The 19,394-nt window shown below is 49.0% G+C and overlaps 1 protein-coding gene across 1 annotated transcript in view; it reads left to right on the top strand.

Moving 5' to 3' along the window:
• The window catches only part of LOC140715812 (folliculin-like), a 35,819-nt gene extending 16,921 nt beyond the window's left edge, over window positions 1–18,898 (top strand). Inside the window, exons 9-12 of the mRNA XM_073028203.1 lie at window positions 4,145–4,268; window positions 13,036–13,158; window positions 17,002–17,104; window positions 18,062–18,898. Of these exons, the coding sequence (XP_072884304.1) occupies window positions 4,145–4,268; window positions 13,036–13,158; window positions 17,002–17,104; window positions 18,062–18,269 (558 nt within the window). The 3' untranslated portion in view covers window positions 18,270–18,898. The remainder of the gene's footprint in view (window positions 1–4,144; window positions 4,269–13,035; window positions 13,159–17,001; window positions 17,105–18,061) is intronic.
• Window positions 18,899–19,394: the final 496 nt, after the last annotated feature.

Below are 19,394 nucleotides of genomic sequence, written 5' to 3'. Positions count from 1 at the left end.
ATGATAAACATAATAGTTCCTTCATAAAACATCTACCAATATTAAGAAATGACGGATATTGCTGTTTCAAGGACAAATAAAGAATGGATGGTGATGGATGTGTTTCTACAGTGTTTGTGCCTAGTCGAAATCCAAATTAACCCACGCAGGAAATGACATAACAAAAAACCAGCTTACGAACAGGAAGTCTCCACTAGTCTCCCTCCTTGCCCTTCTCGCTTGCAAGGGGAAGAAGTGCTCCACCTCCCTATTTGCCTCCTCCCTCACCTCCATTCCGGGCCCCAAGCAGTCATTTCTGCTACGAGTCTTTCGGGGTTATCTCCTGTATCTGGTGTTCTTGGGTGTGACCTGATGCAGATTGGGGGGGTCCGCTTTGTCGAGTACCTTTGCCCCGTCTGCAATAGGTAAGATTTCCCGGTTGCCGACCATTTTAATTCCACCATCCGTTCCCATTCCAACATGTCCATGGCCTTCTGTACTACCAGAATATGGTTACTATCAGGTGGAGAATCAACACCTCATATTCCACCTGGGTTGCCTCCAACCTGACAGCACGAGCATCAATTTCACCAACTTCCAGTAATTTCTACCCTGTTACCCCCCCCCCCGCCCCATCTCTCCTTTTCCATTCACCATTTTGGCTTCCCCCTACCCCTTCCCTTCCCTTCCCTTGCCTATCATCTATCTCTGATGCTCCTCGTCTGTCCTTTTCTCTCATGGTTCACTGGTCTCTTCAATCAGATTCCCTTTTTAGCCCTTACCTTTTCCACCTATCAACCATAGAAAACCTACAGCACAATACAGGACCTTTGGCCCACGAAGTTGTGTCAAACATGTCCTTACCTTAGAAATTACTAGGCTTACCTATAGCCCTCTATTTTATTAAGCTCCAGGTACCTATCTAAAAGCCTCTTAAAAGACCCTATTGTATCCGCCTCCACCGCCGTTGCTGGCAGCCCATTCCACACACTCACCACTCTCTGAGTAAAAAAACTTACCCCTGACATCTCCACTGTACCTACTCCCCAGCACCTTAAACCTGTGTCCTCTTGTGGCAACCATTTCAGCCCTGGGGAAAAAAGCCTCTGATTATCCACATGATCAATGCCTCTCATCATCTTATACATCTCTATCAGGTCACCTGTCAACCTCTGTCACTCCAAGAAGAAAAGGCCGAGTTCACTCAACCTATTCCCATAAGGCATGCTCCCCAATCCAGGCAACATCCTTGTTAATCTCCTCTGCACTCTTTCTATGGCTTTCACATCCTTCCTGTAGTGAGGCGACCAGAACTGAGCACAGTACTCCAAGTGGGATCTGACCAGGGTCCTATATAGCTGCAACATTACCTCTCGGCTCCTAAATTCAATTCCCCGATTGATGAAGATACCATACACCTTCTTAACCACAGAGTCAACCTGTTCAGCTGCTTTGAGTGTCCTATGGACTTGGACCCCAAGATCCCTCTGGTCCTCCATACTGCCACGAGTCTTAACATTGATTCTATATTCTGTCATCATATTTGACCTACCAAAATGAGCCACTTCACACTCATCTGGGCTGAAATCCATCTGCCACTTCTCAGCCTAGTTTTGCATCCTATCTGCCAGCTTCTCATCCTCCTTTGCCCCTCACCCACCCACCTATATTTCCTTTCATCTGGCTTCACCTAGCACTTGCCAACTTGTACTCTTAACCCCCTCCGCCCCAGTTCTTCCCCCTTCCTTTCCAGTCCCGATGTGAGGTCTTGGTCTGAAACATCTGCACTTTATTCTTCTCCATAGATTAACGTGAGCTGCTGAGTTCCTCCAGCATTTTGTGTGTGTGTAACAGAGAGGATGTGGAGGCTTTGCAGGGAGTGCAGGAGGGGTTCTCCAGGATCCTGCCTGGATTAGAAGGCCATAGGGATAGGTTGGACAAACTTGCAATGTTTTCTCTGGAATAGCAGTGGCTGGGAGGAGACATGACAGAAGTTTATAATGTTATGAGATTATCTATATCTAGTGTAGATATAGTCACACATCCACCCCTCGAGTGTGAAAATATCAAGTACTAGAGGGCAAAGGTTTAGTGGGAGAAATTTCAAAAGAGCTTTTGGTGAATACTCTTGGGTCTATCTGCTGTGCACTAATTTCTGATTGACCCATGACAGAAAGGGTGTTTGGGCTTTGGGGAGGGTGCAGAAGAGATTTACCTGGCCGCTTCATGGATTAGAGGGCGTGAGCTACAAGGAGAGATTGGGTTGTTTTCTCTGAAGTGGTGGAAGCTGATTGGAGACCTAAGAGAGGTTCGTAAGATTACGAGAAGCATAGATTAGGCAATATATTTTCCCCAGGGAGGAAATATCCAGTACCAGAGGGCATGTATGTAAGGTGAGGGCGGTTAAGTTCAATGGAAATGTGCGGGTCAAGTTTTTGTTTTTTACACAGAGGGTGACAGGTGCTTGAAATGCGCTGCTAGGGGTGGTGATAGAGGCATTAAAGAGGCTCTCAGAGACACGAGATACTGCCGATGCACAAAATGCAAGAGGAACTCAGCAAGTCAGGCAGCATTTATGAATGGGGAAAGAAAAGTCGATGCTTCGGGCCGAGACCCTTTGTCAGGACCGGAGAAGAGGATCTTGGTAAAGCGGGTGGATGTGTGGGGAATGGAGGGAGTTTGATGCTGTGTAGCAGAAGGGATTAATTCAAGATTCGGTATTGTTTCATGTAATTTCTTATTCATGAGTGTAAAGGAGAGCGAAATAAATGTTACTCTTGAATCAATGCAGGTCAAAAATCCAAGGTAATGAACACAATAATAAAAAACACAATAAATATAAATACACAAGATAGCTTATATACATAGATTGTATGTATATAAGTGATGTTAGGAACAGGAGTGTCTGTACAGAAGGTGACTCTGATAGGAAATGGTAAAGTGGGTTAGTGGGAGGAGATGTTGATCAGTCTTACTGCTTGAGGCAAGTAACTTTTAGAGTCTGGTGGTCCTGGCGTGGATGCTACGTAGCGTTCTCCCAGATGGGAGTGGGACAAGCAGTCCATGAGCAAGGTCGGTGGGATCCTTCATGATATTACAGGCCCTTTTCTAGCCCCGTTATATGGTTAATGTTGTCGTAGCCGGGGGTGGTAATGGGGACAAGCTCCCACTATGTATTAAGTGCTCCCATGCATCTCAGATAGCTTCCTACAGCCAAGTCCAGCTCTTGGCCTTAGCTACTAAGTCCAGTGGAACCGTTTCCACTGACAGGAGAAGGGGCAAAGGCGAGTTACTGGCGTCTTAAACCCAGTCGCTTCGGACAGATGGGTCTCGTCAGCCGTCTAAGAGAAGGAAAACTCTGATCTCAAACCTCTCCTGTCTTGCTCTTGTACCCACTCATGGGGACGGCTTCAGGAGTAAACCTGGAAGAAATATCTGTAGCTGAAGTCCCTAAGGCAGTTCTATGTTGAGTTCAATGTTGACTGGAAATTCTGGCAGGGCTGCTGGTGCCCAGCTGTATTGGTCTCTGCCATTCCTTTGGATTCATTAGTTGCATGGAGAGAGGGTCCTTCCACTTGGGTAACAGCTTGCTCTCCATACTGTACTGTTCTGGCTACAGAACGCGACATCCATGGTTGACACTGAGCAGTGGGGGGGCCGCTCTGTCTATTTGAGTCTTTGCTGGGGGTGGGGTAGGCTGGTGCTGTTGGGCCGTTTTGACTACCCGTTGAAGAGCCTTGCTCTCTGCAGCAGTGCAGTTCCTGTTGCATGCAGTGATGCACCTTGTCAGGATGTGCTCTGCGGAGCATCTGCAGAATGACGTGAGTATGTACGTGCATCGGCCAGCTCTCTTCAGCCTCCTCAAGTAGTTGGGCATTTGATTCCGAATTTAACTTGTTTGGTGCAAACTTTATGGGCTGAAGGGCCTGTACCTGTGCTGTACTATCGTACAATGTACATTGAAATTTAACACACAGTGGGTGTCAGAAATGTTCAAGTCGCTCCTTGAGATTTGTGCACAGTGTGCAAGTGCGTCCTCACCAGCCTCTCATACCCCTGCAACGTGACCTACCAACCTCCTGCACTCCCACCCTCCCAGCCCTCTGCCTCATGACGCACCTTTCCGGGGGAAGAGAATCTAACCCTTCCTCCATTTCCCGAGCAGACCATGCTTCCGGTGGGTTGTGTCCGCAAGGTTCCCTACAGCAACTGCTACGAGGAAGCCTACCGCTGCAATTTCCTGGGACTGAGACCCGAGGTGCAGATCCCTTCGCACATCGCCTCCTCCGGTGAGTGGGGGGGGGGGGGGGAGGGATCCTCGTGAGGGAGGGTGTTTATGAAGGTTGGTGATTTGCTGTGTGGGTGGGGGGGGGCCACCAGCCTCTCCACCCCGGTGTGAGTTTGGGGGAGGGTGTGGCGCCGTGAAATTCAGGAGCAGAATAACGCCATTCGTTCCCAGCTGATTATTCTTTTTCCCCCGAAGGAGGGTCTCTTCCTGAATCATCAACTGTTTATTCCCCTCCATAGGAGGGAGTGATGATGTGGAAGTTAACTCGGGGACGTTCTGAGGCGCAAGTCATAGGAGCTGAATTAGGCCAATGTTGTGCTGTAGAGTTCTGTGTTTGGTTTTTCATCCTTTTATTTTGAGGCAACATACCCCTGGTTCCTTGACACGCCCCCCCCCCCCCCCCAACTCAAGTCATGGACTGGTCCTCTCCATGGGGGAACAAAAAAGTTGGAAACAAAAGTAATAAGTATTTTGCATCAGGCTGCACTGTGAAAGACCAGCAGTATGCTAGAAATCTGAGAGTGTCAGGGGGTAGAAGTGAGTGTAGTTGCTATTACTAAGGAGAAGGTACTTGGGAAGCTGGAAGGTCTGAAGTTAGATAATTCACCTGGGCCAGATGGACTACACACCAGGGTTCTGAAAGAGATTATGGAGGTATTAGTAATGGTCTTTCAAGAATCACCAGAGGCTGGAATTCTGGAGGCCTGGACAATTGCAATTGTCATTCCACTCTAAGAAAGGGAGGCAGAAGAAAGGAAATTATGGGCCAGTTAGCCTGACTTCAGTGGTTGGGAAGATGTTGGAGTCCATTACTAAGGATGAAGTTTCAGGGTATTTGGAGGCACATGAGAAAACAAGCCAAAGTCAGCAAAGTTTCATTAAGGGGAAATCTTGCCTGACAAATCTGTTGGAATTCTTTGAGGAAATAACAAGCAGGATAGACAACGGAGAATCGGTAGATGTGTGGACTTGGATTTTCGGAAGGCCTTTGACAAGGTGCCGCACATGAGGTTGCTTAACAACGTGAGAGCCCATGGTATTACAGCCCTCTCACAGTATCCATTCGGTTTCAATGAGATCCTACCCTCGTCCTTCGGAGCTCCATTGCAAGCAGACCCAGAGAATCAGAATCACTGAAAAATGTTCTGAAATTTGTTGTTTTATTTGACGTGCAAATGTTTATTCAAATGATTCCTACAGATGCGCCGTGGAGAACATTCTGACTGGTTACATTGCTGTCTAGTGCGGAGGCTCCCGTGCACAGGATCAAAGGTGGCAGCAGAGTATGATAGATTCAGCCAGCTCCATCCTGGGCATAACCCTCTTCACCACTGAGGGCATATTCAAGAGGCGATGCCTCAAAAAGGCAGCATCCATCATTAAAAACCCTCACTGTCTGGGACACGCCATCTTTTCATTACTACCATTGGGGGGAGGGTAGTATTGGAGCCTGAAAACCCACACCCAACAATTCATGAACAGCTTCTTCCCCTCTGTCATCAGATTTCTGAATGGTCCATGAACGCCACCTCACGATTTTTCCTCTTTTTGTACCATTAATTTATTGTAATTTCTACTTTTTTTGTGCCTTGTAGTGTACTGCTGCCACCAAACAACTGTTTCATTTGTTTACTTATTGAGGTACAAAGCTCTTACAGTCCTCTGCGCCGCACTGCCCAGCAATTCCTGTAGCCTTTTCACGGGACTCGTTACAATGACCAGCTAAACTTACCAACCGGTGCGTCTGTGGACTGTGATAGGAAACAGAACACTAGGACAAAACTCATGCCGTCACGCGGGAGGGGGGTGGGGGTGGAGCGTACTGTTCCAGCTCCTTACGGGCAGCGGCAGGTATTAAACCTGCATCCCTGGTAATGTAAAACATCGTGCTAATCACTACACTACCTTAGAAACATAGAAAACCTTCAGCGCAATAGAGGCCCTTTGGCCGAACATGTCCCTACCCTAGAAATGACTAGGTTTACCCATAGCCCTCTATTTTTCTAAGCTCCATGCACCTATTCAAAAGTCTCTTAAAAGACCCTATCGTACCATGCCGCCCTTTCATAACACATGTTAGTGATAATAAACCTGACTCTAACACTATCACATCAATATACTATTATCATATCCATAACTACGTAAAACATGGTTTATAATTTCAAGCGAATTAAATTAGAATCAGGTTTAACATCACTGGCATAGGTTGTGAAATTTGTTATGCAGCAGCAGTTCATTTCAATTTGTAATAAAATCTGTAAATTACGGTAAATATAATACATAAATTAAAATGTAGTGCAACAAACGAGTGGTGAGGTAGTGTTCATCAGTTCAATGTCCATTCAGAAATCTGATGGCAGAGGGTTTGAAGCTGTTCCTGAATCATTGAGTGTGTGCATTCAAGCTCCTGTACTTCCTCGCTGATGGTAGCAATCAGAGGGCATGTCCTGGGTGGTGGGGGTCCTTAATAATCGATGCCGCCTTTTTTTTGAGACATCTTTCCTTGAAGGTGTCCTTGATGCTGGGGAGGCTAGTGCCCATGATGGAGCTGGCTAAGTTCACAACTTTCTGCAGCTTATTTTGATTTCCTTCCCCCCCACACCGCCCCCCCAAACACCCCATACCAGACAGTGATGCAGCCAATAAGAATGCTCTCCACGGTATAACTGTACATCGATCCGGTGCATTTTGATTTATTTAATTCCCGTCCCCTACCACCTCATACCAGCCAGTGATGCAGCCAATAAGAATGCTCTCCACGGGATACCTGTACATCGATCCGGTGCATTTTGATTTATTTAATTCCCGTCCCCTACCACCTCATACCAGACAGTGATGCAGCCAATAAGAATGCTCTCCACGGTATACCTGTACACTTGCGAGAGTCTTTGGTGCATTGCAAATCTCCTCAAACTCCTAATGAAATATAGCCACTGTCGTGCTGTTACGAACCCCGTAACTGGGTGTCTTACCAGCAAAGATAGGAGTAGCCGTTGAAGTCTGATGATACTATTTTTAACAGTATTTATTAGTAAAAATACACAAAAAATAATATCAATGCAAATATACAGATAATATACATCGTCAATACTAAACCTAAAAGTGCGGGTATAATAATAATCAATAAGAAATAAGCTCTATTGTTGTCTAGGGGATAATGAATTGTCCGATGGAAATCTAAAGTTCATTTCAGTTCGTACAGGCTGCAGCCGTTGTTGATCGCTTTGTTGCAATTGTTGGAGAGAGAGAGAGAAAGAGAAAAACTTGCTGACTTTCCTTGTTCCGATCTTGATCCGTATCAGTCCTTTAGCTAGACCGTTCCGTGGAGGACTCGCCACCCAGGCAAGGATGGACACACACAAGCCCCCCACCGGTCTCGTACGTTTCTCCTGGTGCGTCGGAGGGGTGTTCCCCAGACCCGACTTTTATCCTCACTCACGGGGTCTCAGATGTCAATCAGGTTGGGATGATGCAATCCCTCAACCAGACCACTCTGGTTGCCCCCCGAAGGGGTTTCAATGAATAGTACAGTACTCAATACACAATTCCTTCTCCAAGAGACAATAGCAGTAATCAGTGGTTCCGTTCCGCTTTTGTTAGGAGACATTCAACCTTGTGTATTCTGCGTTGTCTATAACAACTGCCTTTGCTGTGATCCTGCGTCTCTCTCTCTCATTACTGACATGATGTGTATCTCTCTCATTTCCTGGGTATCAGACCCGAAATAATAGCGACTTTGCGATTCTCGAAAAGGGGCGGTGGGGGGCGACTTTGCTCCCTTCATTCGTAACAGTGCCTTCTTTGTAGCTGCATCGATACCTACGGCCCAGGGATAGATCCTCAGAGGTGTCGACACCCAGGAACTTGAAGTAGTGCACTCTTTCCACTTCCCATCCCTCGACGAGGACTGGTGTGTGTTCCCTTGCCTTCCCCTTCCTGAAGTCCACAATCAATCATTGGTATTTGGCTATCACGTATTTGCTGCACAAATCACTCTCTCACCTAGATGGGGTCAGTTGTGCTGTGAGGATTACATTCCTTGACTTCTCTAGTGCCTTTAACACCATCCAGCCCAAGATCTTAAAGCACAAACTAACGGAGATGGGAGTAGACTCTCACATGGTGGATTGGATAGTGGACTACTTGACAGATAGACCTCAGTATGTGCGGTTGGGAGACTGTAGGTCTGACACAGTGGTCAGCAGCACAGGAGCGCCACAGGGAACCGTACTCTCTCCGATCCTGTTCACCCTGTACACATCTGACTTCCAATATAACTCGGAGTCCTGCCATGTGCAGAAGTTCGCTGATGACACGGCCATAGTGGGGTGTGTCAGGAATGGACAGGAGGAGGAGTATAGGAAACTGATACAGGACTTTGTGATATGGTGCAACTCAAACTACCTGTGTCTCAATGTCACCAAGACCAAGGAGATGGTGGTGGACTTTAGGAGATCTAGGCCTCATATGGAGCCAGTGATCATTAATGGAGAATGTGTGGAGCAGGTTAAGACCTACAAGTATCTGGGAGTACAGTTGGACGAGAAGCTAGACTGGACTGCCAACACAGATGCCTTGTGCAGGAAGGCACAGAGTCGACTGTACTTCCTTAGAAGGTTAGCGTCATTCAATGTCTGCAGTGAGATGCTGAAGATGTTCTATAGGTCAGTTGTTGAGAGCGCCCTCTTCTTTGTGGTGGCGTGTTGGGGAGGAAGCATTAAGAAGAAGGACGCCTCACGTCTTAATAAGCTGATAAGGAAGGCGGGCTCTGTCGTGGGCAAAGTACTGGAGAGTTTAACATCGGTAGCTGAGCGAAGGGCGCTGAGTAGGCTACGGTCAATTATGGAAAACCCTGAACATCCTCTACATAGCACCATCCAGAGACAGAGAAGCAGTTTCAGCGACAGGTTACTGTCGATGCAATGCTCCTCAGACAGGATGAAGAGGTCAATACTCCCCAATGCCATTAGGCTTTACAATTCAACTGCCAGGACTTAAGAACTTTTTTTAAAGCTATTATTAATGCTTTTTGAGTTAGTGATTTAGATGCATATCATATTATTACTGAGTTAAGTATTGTATGTAATGAGTTTTTGCTACAACAAGTGTATGGGACATTGGAAAAAAATGTTGAATTTCCCCATGGGGATGAATAAAGTATCTATCTATCTATCTATCTATCTGGTCATTACTGTCGTTGAGTGCAAGGTTGCTGCTGTGACACCGGTCAACCAGCTGCTTTACCTCGCTCCTATACACCACCTCGTCACCATCTGAAATTCTGCCAATGACAATAGTATGGTTATCTCTGTACACAATACACTTGAACCCCAGGGGGGGGGGGGGGCGTCAAGATTAGTTGTTTTGCACCAGCTCTACTGTGCAAGACATAAAATTACTTTGCCAGAGTAAACATAAAGAGTGTAAAAGAGGTACTGTTCATGGCTTCATGGACCGCTTGTTGGTCGTAGGGAACAGGCTGTTCCTAAACCGTTGAATGTGGGTCTTCAGGCTCCTGTGCCACCTCCCAGGATTGTAGTAATGAGAAGAGGGCATGTTCCGGGTGATGAGGGCACTTAATGATGGTGCCTTATTGAGGCACCACCCCTTGAAGATGCCCTCGGTGGTGGGGAGGGTTGTGTCCATAATGGAGCTGGTGGGGCCTACAAACCTTTACATTCTCTGGAAATCCTGTGCACTGGAGCCTCCATGCCAGACGATGGTGCAACCAGTCAGAATGCCCTCCGCCATACATCTGTGGAAATTTGCGAGAGTGTTTGATGGTGTACCAAATTTCCCCAAACTCTGAATATAGTTTAGCCGCTAGAATACCTCGGCCCAGGACGTAGAATGGGGAAAGGTCAGTCTCTGACAATGAGATTCCACTGCTCCCCACTCCTCCTCCTTCCCCCCCCGCCAACCTTCTAAATTCCACTTGGTACGGGTCCAGAGACACCAGAATCAGGTCCATTATCACAAACAAATCTAGGGCACTTTGGCACTGTGGCGGTGAGTGTGACACTATTTCAGCTCGGCATCGCTCGGAGCTCAAATCTGGCCCTGTCCGGATTTGTACGTCCTACCCGTGACCACGTGGGTTTCCTCTGGGTGCTCTGGTTTCCTCCTACAGTCTGAAGATGAACTGGTTAGTAGGTTAGTTGCTCATTGTAAATTGTCCCATTATTAGGCTGGGGTTAAATCCGGGGATTACCGGGAGGTGCGGCTTGTTGGGCTGGGGATGCCTTTTCTGTGCTGTATCTCGAAATAAAGTAAAATCATTTAACATATTATCGATGACCAATATCGCACGGACATCAAACACTCCTCAGGAGTTCAGCCTGTCATTGCCCAGGATTTCCCTTCTTGTTTCGGCTTCTCCAGGGGTTGTCCCAACGTTCCTGAGGCTGAGAGGCCTCTGATCTGGCTTTTGGGGGTGGTGAGGAAGAGATATTGGTGTGTGGTCAGATTCAGCTACCCCAAGCCAGTAGGAAGAAGACTAGAATATAAATGCAAGGATATGTTGGTGATGAGACTATTTTCCAAACGGGGAGTGGCTTCAGAAATTGAAGGTGCAAAGGGACTTGGGAGTCCTCATGCAGGATTCCCTAAAGGTTAACTTGCAGGCTGAGTTGGGAAGGCCAACGGGGGTTCATTTCGAGAGGACGAGAATAGAAAAACAAAGGTGTAATGCCGAGGCTTTAAAAGGCATTGTCAGACCATATATGGAGGATTGTGAGCAGTTTTGGGCCCTGTATTGAAGAATGGATGCGCTGGTATCGGAGAAGGTCCAGAGGAGGTTCATGAGAACGATTCCAGGTCAACATCATCATCATGATCTGCCATGTCATATGATGTGGGCGATTGTGGTCTCCAGACCAGGATTGTTCTTGGCGAATTTCTCTGCGGAAGTGGTTTGCCATTTCTGTCTTCTGGGCAGCAGTGTCTTTACAAGATGGGTGACCCCAGCCATTATCAACATCCTTCGGAGACTGTCTGCCCGGCATCAGTGGTCGCATAACCAGGACTTGTGATGTGCACCAGCTGCTCATACGGCCATCCACCACCTGCTCCCATGGCTTCAGGTGACCCTGTTCGGGGTTGGGGGGAGGTAGTGTGCTAAGCAGGTGCTACACCTTGCCCAAGGGTGACCTGCAGGCTTACTGAGGGAAGGAGCGCCTTGCACCTCCTGTGGTAGAGACATATCTCGACCCCGCCACCATGGTATGGAAGCATTAATGTATAAGGAACATTTGTTGGCTCTGGGTCTGCACTCACTGGAGTTCAGAGTGGTGGGGGGGGGGGGAGGTGAAATCTCATTCAAACCTATCAATTATTGAAAGGCTTAGATAGAGTATACGAGAGATGTTTCCAATAGTGGGAGGGTCTATGACCGGAAGGCACAGCCTCAGACTGGAAGGATGTCCCCTTTAGAACAGAGACCAAGAGGAGTTCCTTCAGCCAGAGTGATGAATCTGTGAAATTTACTGCCACTGTTGGCTGTGGAGACCAAGGCACTGGGTATATTTAAAGTAGAAGTTGACAGGTTCTTAATTAGTCAGGGCATCGAAAGTTATGGGGAGAAGGCAGGAGAATGGCGTTGACAGGGGAAAATAAATCAGCCATGATGAAATGGAGGAGTAGACTCGATAGCCTGAATGGCCTAATTCTAAATGATGGCATTTGGAGGCAAGTGGGGATCAGGGGTTGAATGTTGATTTTTGACTGGTGAGCAATTGGGTCTGTGGGGGATGTGGATACCTGATGTTTCATTTCTCTCCTCCCCTGCCCCCAGACAGAGAGGGGGGGTGGGTGGGGTGGGTGGAATTGGTCAAATAAATGTGGATTGGAGAAAAACTATAGGACGAAAGATGAGTCCAACATGGTGTGGGTGGGGGGCGGGGAAGCGGGCTCTTTGGCAATTATGATACCAATCCAAGTGAGCTATTCTGCGTTCATATCCCTCTCTGCACGTCCACGTTCCTACCTGAGCCTTGCTATGCCTCTATCGCATCTGCCTGCACCACCACCCAGGCAGCACATTCCAGCTACTTGACCTCTGTCTGAAATCACTTTGTCCCGCACATCTCCTTTGAGCTTTTCACCTCTCTCACCTTGAATTTTCACTGTCCAGTGTTAGTTGTTTTCACTCTGGGGGATAAAGATCCCGTTGCTTGCTTGCTCTGTGTCTCTAATAATCTTATATGTCTTGCCTCAGCCTCTGCCGCTCCTGCGAAAACGACCCAAGTTTGTCCAGCCTCCTCTTCTGGCTTATGCCCTCTAATCCAGGCAGCGTCCTGGTGAACCTCTTGTGCACCCTCACTGGGTGGAGGGACGGGGTAAAGATGTTGACCTTTTGGGTGGGGATGTTGACCTGTCATGCCTGGGTGGTGGGATAGGGTGGAGACGTTGACTTGCAGTATCAATTCAGGACTCTGGGAGATTGTTCGGGAACTGGCCTATCAGTTCTTGGTGGTGACATGGACATTTCACCCCAGAGAGGGTAATAACATTGTCTTTTCACCCCTGGGTGGTGGAAGATGGTTGCGACACTGACCTTTCACCCCAGGGAGGTGCTAGAAAATTGACACACTGACCTTCCGCCCCAGGGAGCTGGAAGATAGTTGGATCAAGCGTTGCTCACACCAGTGACACCTCGTCTTCTTCACTCCCACCCTCCCACCCCCATCAGTCGAAACAGAGAGGTGGAAGGGGTGGGCATAGGATGGTGACAGGCCAAGCTGACCCCTCTCCTCCTTCTGGCTTTGCAGAGTTCTGTGTGGTGGTGGATGTCCGGCCCCTCCACTCCCCATCGCCCACCAGCCATGGCGACCAGGACCCCCTTGGCAACTACGAGTTCACCGTCAGCAGCAGTGCCATGGTGACCGATCGAGGTAAATTTTCCTCCATTCTCTCCCCCCACCCCCGAACCTGAGTTTCCTAAGGGATGGAGGGAGGGAGGAGGAGGAGGTGTCTGGGCTGAGGGGTGGGACGAGGGAGGGGGCAGGGTGGAGCTATTTGATGGAATGAGGGGTGGGGAGAGGTATAAGGAAGGAGTGTCATGAAAGGAATGTTTCTTAGGATGGGGAATAGAATTTGAACAGAGGGAGCATCCCAGATGGACTTGTTTCCCAACAGGGAGAGTGTCAGGGAGTTGGGAAAGGGGCATTTGGGAATGTGGGGGGAACTGTTAGGGTTAGAGTTAGGAGAGGAGTGTAGCCTTCATCGATTCGGGGACTGAGCTCAATAGCCATGAGGTAACATTTCAGCTTCATAAAATTTAGATCAAACCATACTTGGGGTCCATGTTCATTGAGCCCAATTTGATAGGGTTGTTAAGACGGTGTGTAGTGCGTTTATTAATTGGGTTCAAGAGCCGTGAGGCAATGTTGCAACTCTAAACCTCTGGTTGGGCCACATTTGGATTATTGTGCCTCATGATGTGGAAACTTTAGAGAGGGTGCCATCGGGCAGGATGTCGAGAAGCCTGAAGTCTGACACCACCAGCTCTTCAACCACTCTGTTCTTGAACCAACTGGCACAACCTTAATCACGACCTCAGTACAACAACACTGTGACATGCAATGGACATTTGCATGCAATGGACTTTACTTTCTTAGTTCTGTGTTGCTTCTTCCAAAAAAAATGTGATTTAAAAACAAGAGAAAATCTGCTGATGCTGGAAATCTAAACAACGCACCCAAAATGCTGGAAGAACTCAGCAGGCCAGGTAGTATCTATAGAAGAAAAGTCCATTTGACGTTTCGGGCCGAGATCTTTCAGCAGGACTGGAGGAAAAAAAGATGAGTAGATTTAAAAGATGGGGTGAGGGGACAGAGAAATACAAGGTGAGGTGGAACTGGGAGGGGAAGGAATGAAGTGAAAAGCTGGGAAGTTGATGAAAGAGATACAGGGCTGGAGAAGGGGGAGTTCAAAAGAAAAGGACAGAAGGCCGTGAAAGAAAGATAAGTGGAGAGAAGCACCAGAGGGAGGTGATGGGTGGGCAAGGAGATAAGGTGAGGGAGGGAAAAGGGATGGGGAAAGAGGGGGGGTCATTACCGGAGGCTTGAGCAATCAGTGTTCATGCCATCAGGTGGGGTGGGGGGTCTACCCAGATGGTATATATTGTGTTCCTCCAACCTAAATGTGGTGTCCACACAACAGTAGAAGAGACCATGGATTGATGTATCGCAATTGGAATGGGAGGTGGAATTAAAATGGGTAGCCACTGGGATATTCCGCTTTTTCTCATGGACGGAGTGTAGGTGCTCGGCAAAACGGTCTCCCATACTATGTCTGGTCTCAACGATATACAGGAGTCCACATCGGGAGCATCAGACACAGTATATGACCCCAACAGACTCTCAGGTGAAGAGTTGCTTCTCCTGGAAGGACTGTTTAGGGCCCTGGATGGTTTAGAGGGAGGAGGTGTAGGGGCAGGTGTGGCACAAGGATAAGTGCCAGGAGGGAGATCAGTGGGGGAGGGATGAATGGACAAGGGAGTCATGTAGGGAGTGATCCCTGTGGAAAGCAGAAAGTGGGGGAGAGGGAAAGGTGTGCTTGGTGGTGGGATCTCTTTGGACATGGCGGACTATACCTGGACAATACCTCCTCCTACCCTGTTAATTGTAAAATTGCTATCCCCTTCTCTTAATTCCTCCGCCTCTGACACATCTACTCTCAGGATGAGGCTTTTCATTCCAGAATGAAGGAGATATCATCCTCCTTCAAAGAAAGGGGCTTCCCTTCCTCCACCATCAATGCTCCTCTCAACCGCATCTCTTCCATTTCACACACGTCTGCTCTCACCCTATCCTCCTACCACCCTACCAGGGATAGGGTTCCTCTTGTCCTCTCCTAACACCTCACCAGCCTCTGTCCAGCACATAATTCTCCATAACTTCAGCCATCTCCAGTGGGATCCCACCATCAAGCACATCCCTCACCCCCCCCGCTCTCTTTTTGCTTTCCGCAGGATCGCTCCCTACGCGACTCCCTTGCCCATTCGTCCCTCCCCACTGATCTCCCTCCTGGCACTTAACCATGCAAGCGGAACAAGTGCTACACCTGCCCCTACGCCTTCCCCCTTAATACCATTCAGTGCCCCAACAATCCTTCCAGGTGAGGCGACACTTCACCCGTGTCCGGTACTCACAGTGTGGCCTCCTGTATATCGGTGAAACCCGATGCAGATTGGGCGACCGCTTCACCGAGTCTGCCAGTAGCCATCCATTTTAATTCCACTTCCATTCCCAAACAGATGCGTCAATCCATGGCCTCCTCTGCTGTCGTGTGGACATCACACTTGGAGGAACAGCAACTTGCATTATGTCTGGGTAGCCTCCAACCTGATGGCATGAACATGGATTTCTTAAACTTTCTGTAGTACCCCCTTCATCTTTCTCCATCCCTTCTTCCATCTCTCACCTTATTTCTTGCCTGCCCATGCCTTCCTCTGGTGCTCCTCTCCCCTTATCTATCTTCCATTGCTGTCTGTCCTCTTCTATCGGACTCGCCCTTCTCCAGCCCTGTATCTCTTTCACGAAACAACTTCCCAGCTCTACCAGTTTCACCTATCAACTTGTGTTTCTCCCTCCCCTCTCACCACCTTTTAAATCTACTCAGTTTTTTTTCTCCAGTCCTGCTGAAGGGTCTCGGCCCAAAACGTCGACTGTACTTTTAACCATAGATGCTGCCTGGGCTGCTGAGTTCCTCCAGCATTTTGTGAGTGTTGGTTGTGATTAATGATTTTTTTTCTTTCTGTGTGAATGTTGCGTCTGTGGTTCTCCGTGCCTGTGACGCTGCTGCAAGGGAGTTTTCCATTGCGCCTGTGCAATGTGTCACGGTAGCGGAGTGATCAGACTCTTGTCGCTTTACAGTACCAGCGACCCAGGTTCAATCCCCACTGCCGCCTGTAAGGAGCGTGCACGCTCTCCCTGTGACCGCGTGGGTTTCCTCCCACGGTTCAATGGCGTTCCGGTTGGTAGGTTAATTGGTCATTGTAAATTGTCCCATGATTAGGTTCAGATTAAATTGGGGGATTGCTGGGCGATGTGGCTTGAAGGCAGCAAGAGCCTATTCCATGTGGACTCTAAGAAGTTAATAAAAGTAAATGAATTAATGATCAGTGATTGATGAAACAAGGTGATGTGGAGGGTGGTGGGGGGGTTTGATGTGAACAGCTGGGAGAGGATAGATGGAAGAGGTCAAGGGCAGAAGAAGGGGGAAAATAATAGGAGAAGGCTGTGGACTGTGGAAGAAAAGGAAGTAAGAGGGGCACCGGAGGGAGGTGATGGGCAGGTGAGGGAAAGTGAAGAGGTAAGAGGGGGACCAGAGTGGGGAATGGAAGGAAACCAAAGGGGAGGAGGAGAAATAACTAGAAGTTGGAGAAATTGATGATCATGGCATCAGATTTGAGGCTACCCAGACAGATCATGGGAAGCGAGGAGGAGGGCACTTGAATGGTGGGCGAGGATCGGAGAAAGGGTCAGAGGGGAGCTAGAATGGAGAAAGAGAGGAGGAGGGAGGGTGGGGAAAGAATTCCCCTGAGTTCCTCCAGCATTTTGTGTGTGTTGCTCAAGATTTCCAGCATCTGCGTTTAGGGGGCTGCAGTCAGATCAGATGCAGCCTTCGGCAATGGGGAGAAGTGTGTTCTCACTCGGGGTCAGTGCGCCCCTTTGAGTGCCTCTCCAGCTCAGACCCTCACCTGTGCTGTGTCTCCCCCACCCCACCCACAGGTCCCACCATCCTGAGTAAACTGGAAGCTGCCTTGAGCAACGAGAGCTTGTCGGTGGAGGTGGTGGATCAGTGTCTCATCTGCCTCAAGGAGGAGTGGATGAAGTGAGTGCCGAGAGGACAGGGTAGGGTGGGAGGGGAGGGGAGGGCTAGGGTTAATGCGAAGTGGTGTTGAGTGGGGGTGAGTAATGGAGGGTGTGGGGAATGGTTAACCAGCCAGACCTCTGGGTCTGTACACATCAGCTTGGGTACCTCCCTGACTGTGTCTCTCACCCATTCGCGCTCCTTGTGTTTGAGCTCTGTCAATCTGTCTGTCTCTGTCTTCACCAGCCCCGGTTACATGGAGCTGTCTGTCCTAGGGTTAGGAGGGGTAGGTGTCAGCCCTTGGTGCTGGGCTGGGCTTTGGGGTGTCTGTTCCCTGTAGGGAGGTGTCTGCATGGTCAGAGGGCATTGGTAGTCTGAGTATACATGGGCCAGGGAAACACACCAAGCACTGTGCTGTAGGAGGCTGGGGAGGAATGGGCAGCTTGGGGTAATATTGAAGATTGACTCTTAACGTTGTCCCCATTCTCCATCCCTCCCTTCCTCTCTCCCCTCCCCTTCTGCTCCCTCTCCCCTCCATCTCTCACCCTCCTTCTGTCCTCCATTTTCCCTTTGCTCTCACATCCTCATCTTCCTTCCCCTTCATCTCTCACTCTTGTCCCCTCCCAAACCTCATTTGGCTCCCCTTTCCTTCCCTACTCCCTCTTGCCACCTCTTTCTTCTCCCCCACTTATGCTTTGGCCTTCCCTCCCTCGTTCCCCCCACCCCACTTTTTGGCCCTCCTTCACGCCCTCCTTCCCCCCCATGTTTCGCCATTTCCTGTCCTTTTCCCTCACTCGCTTCCACTCTCCTCCTTCTTACCCTCCCTTTCTCACTGCCTCCTTCCCTTTGCCTTCCATTCCCACCCCCAATCCTGGATCCCGACCTCCCTTTCTGCTTTATCACCCCCTTCTCCTCCATCATCTACCCATCCCCCCTTCCTCCCACTGCCCCTGAACCACCCCCCCCCCCCACCCCCAGTAAGGTGAAGGTGCTGTTCAAGTTCTCCCGGGTTGATAGCCGCCCCAAGGAGGACACGCAGCGGCTTCTGGCCGCCCTGGGAGCCAGCGACGAGGACAACGTCAAGCTCCTCAAGTTCTGGATCACTGGGCTCAGCAAGACCTACAAGTCCCACCTCCTGTCCAGCGTCCGGGGTGGTGCCATGCCCCCGACTGAGGCCCGCAATTAGCGAGTGGACCCAGTGGGGCAAAGGAGGAGGGCGGGGGATGCAGAGGAGCGAGGAGTGGTGGAAGGGAATTGTATTAACACCAGTGGGGACACAGTCAATGACATGGGGCTCTGCGGGAGAGGGGTCGCTGAGGGAACTGGAATAATGTCTGTGGGGTTCCAGTCAGTGACAGGACGCTGAGGAGAGGGTTCGCTGAGAGACTGTGTGAAGGAGCTGGATTAACGTCAGTGGGGATACAGTCAGTGATGGGGGCTGGGGGAAGAGGGGTCTCCGAGGAACAATGTGAGGGAGCTGGATTAATGTCAGTCCGGATACAATCAGTGACACGGCGCTGAGAGGGACGGTCCATTGAGGGAGCTGTATCAATGTTAATGAGGATACCGTCAATGACGCAGGGTGCGGAGGAAGGCAAGTCACTGAGGGCCAGTGAGAGGGAGCTGGGGAAACTTTGGCTCCTGAGGCCATTCTGCAGAAGTCGGATGTTTCGGTTCTGGATACTAATGATGCACCTTTTAATCTAACACAGGGACTGAGAGTTTGGATGTGTGTTTTCAATGCCAATTTTGCTTTAAGTGTGTGTTTAACTGTGTATTTAATATTTTCATTATTAAAGCCAGTGTTTTACTATATCTGCTAGTCATCGAAAAGCACAGCTCAGAAATGGGTCCTTCGACCCATCTAGTCTGTGCTGAACCATTTAAACTGCCTACTCCCATTGCCCTGCACTGGGGCCTTCATACCCCTTCCATCCAAGTACCTGTCCAAAGTTCACTTGTGCTGGCAGCTGGTTCCACACTCACCATCCCCTGAGTGAATGGAGATCACTCCTGCAACATCCGGAAGAAAAGACAAGGCAACAGGGGATCTGAACATCAAAATCACATTCAGATTTATTTATTTATTACATTTTATTTTTAAAAAAAAATTATTTATTAGATGCAGCGCAACCGAGCCTTACCACCCAGCAATTTCATCCCTAGCCTTAATCACAGGAGAATTTACAATGACCAAGTTATCCTACCAACCGGTACATTAGAGGAGACCAGCAGAAACCCATGCTCAGACTGTGGAGTGATGTTAAACATCTTAGAGGATGTTGGAATTGAACGCCGAACTCCGCCACTC

This window comes from Hemitrygon akajei, chromosome 24 (assembly GCF_048418815.1).
Source record: "Hemitrygon akajei chromosome 24, sHemAka1.3, whole genome shotgun sequence".
Lineage (NCBI taxonomy): Eukaryota > Metazoa > Chordata > Chondrichthyes > Myliobatiformes > Dasyatidae > Hemitrygon > Hemitrygon akajei.
Note: the sequence above shows the minus strand (reverse complement) of the source record. Positions and strands in the feature narration are given on the sequence as shown.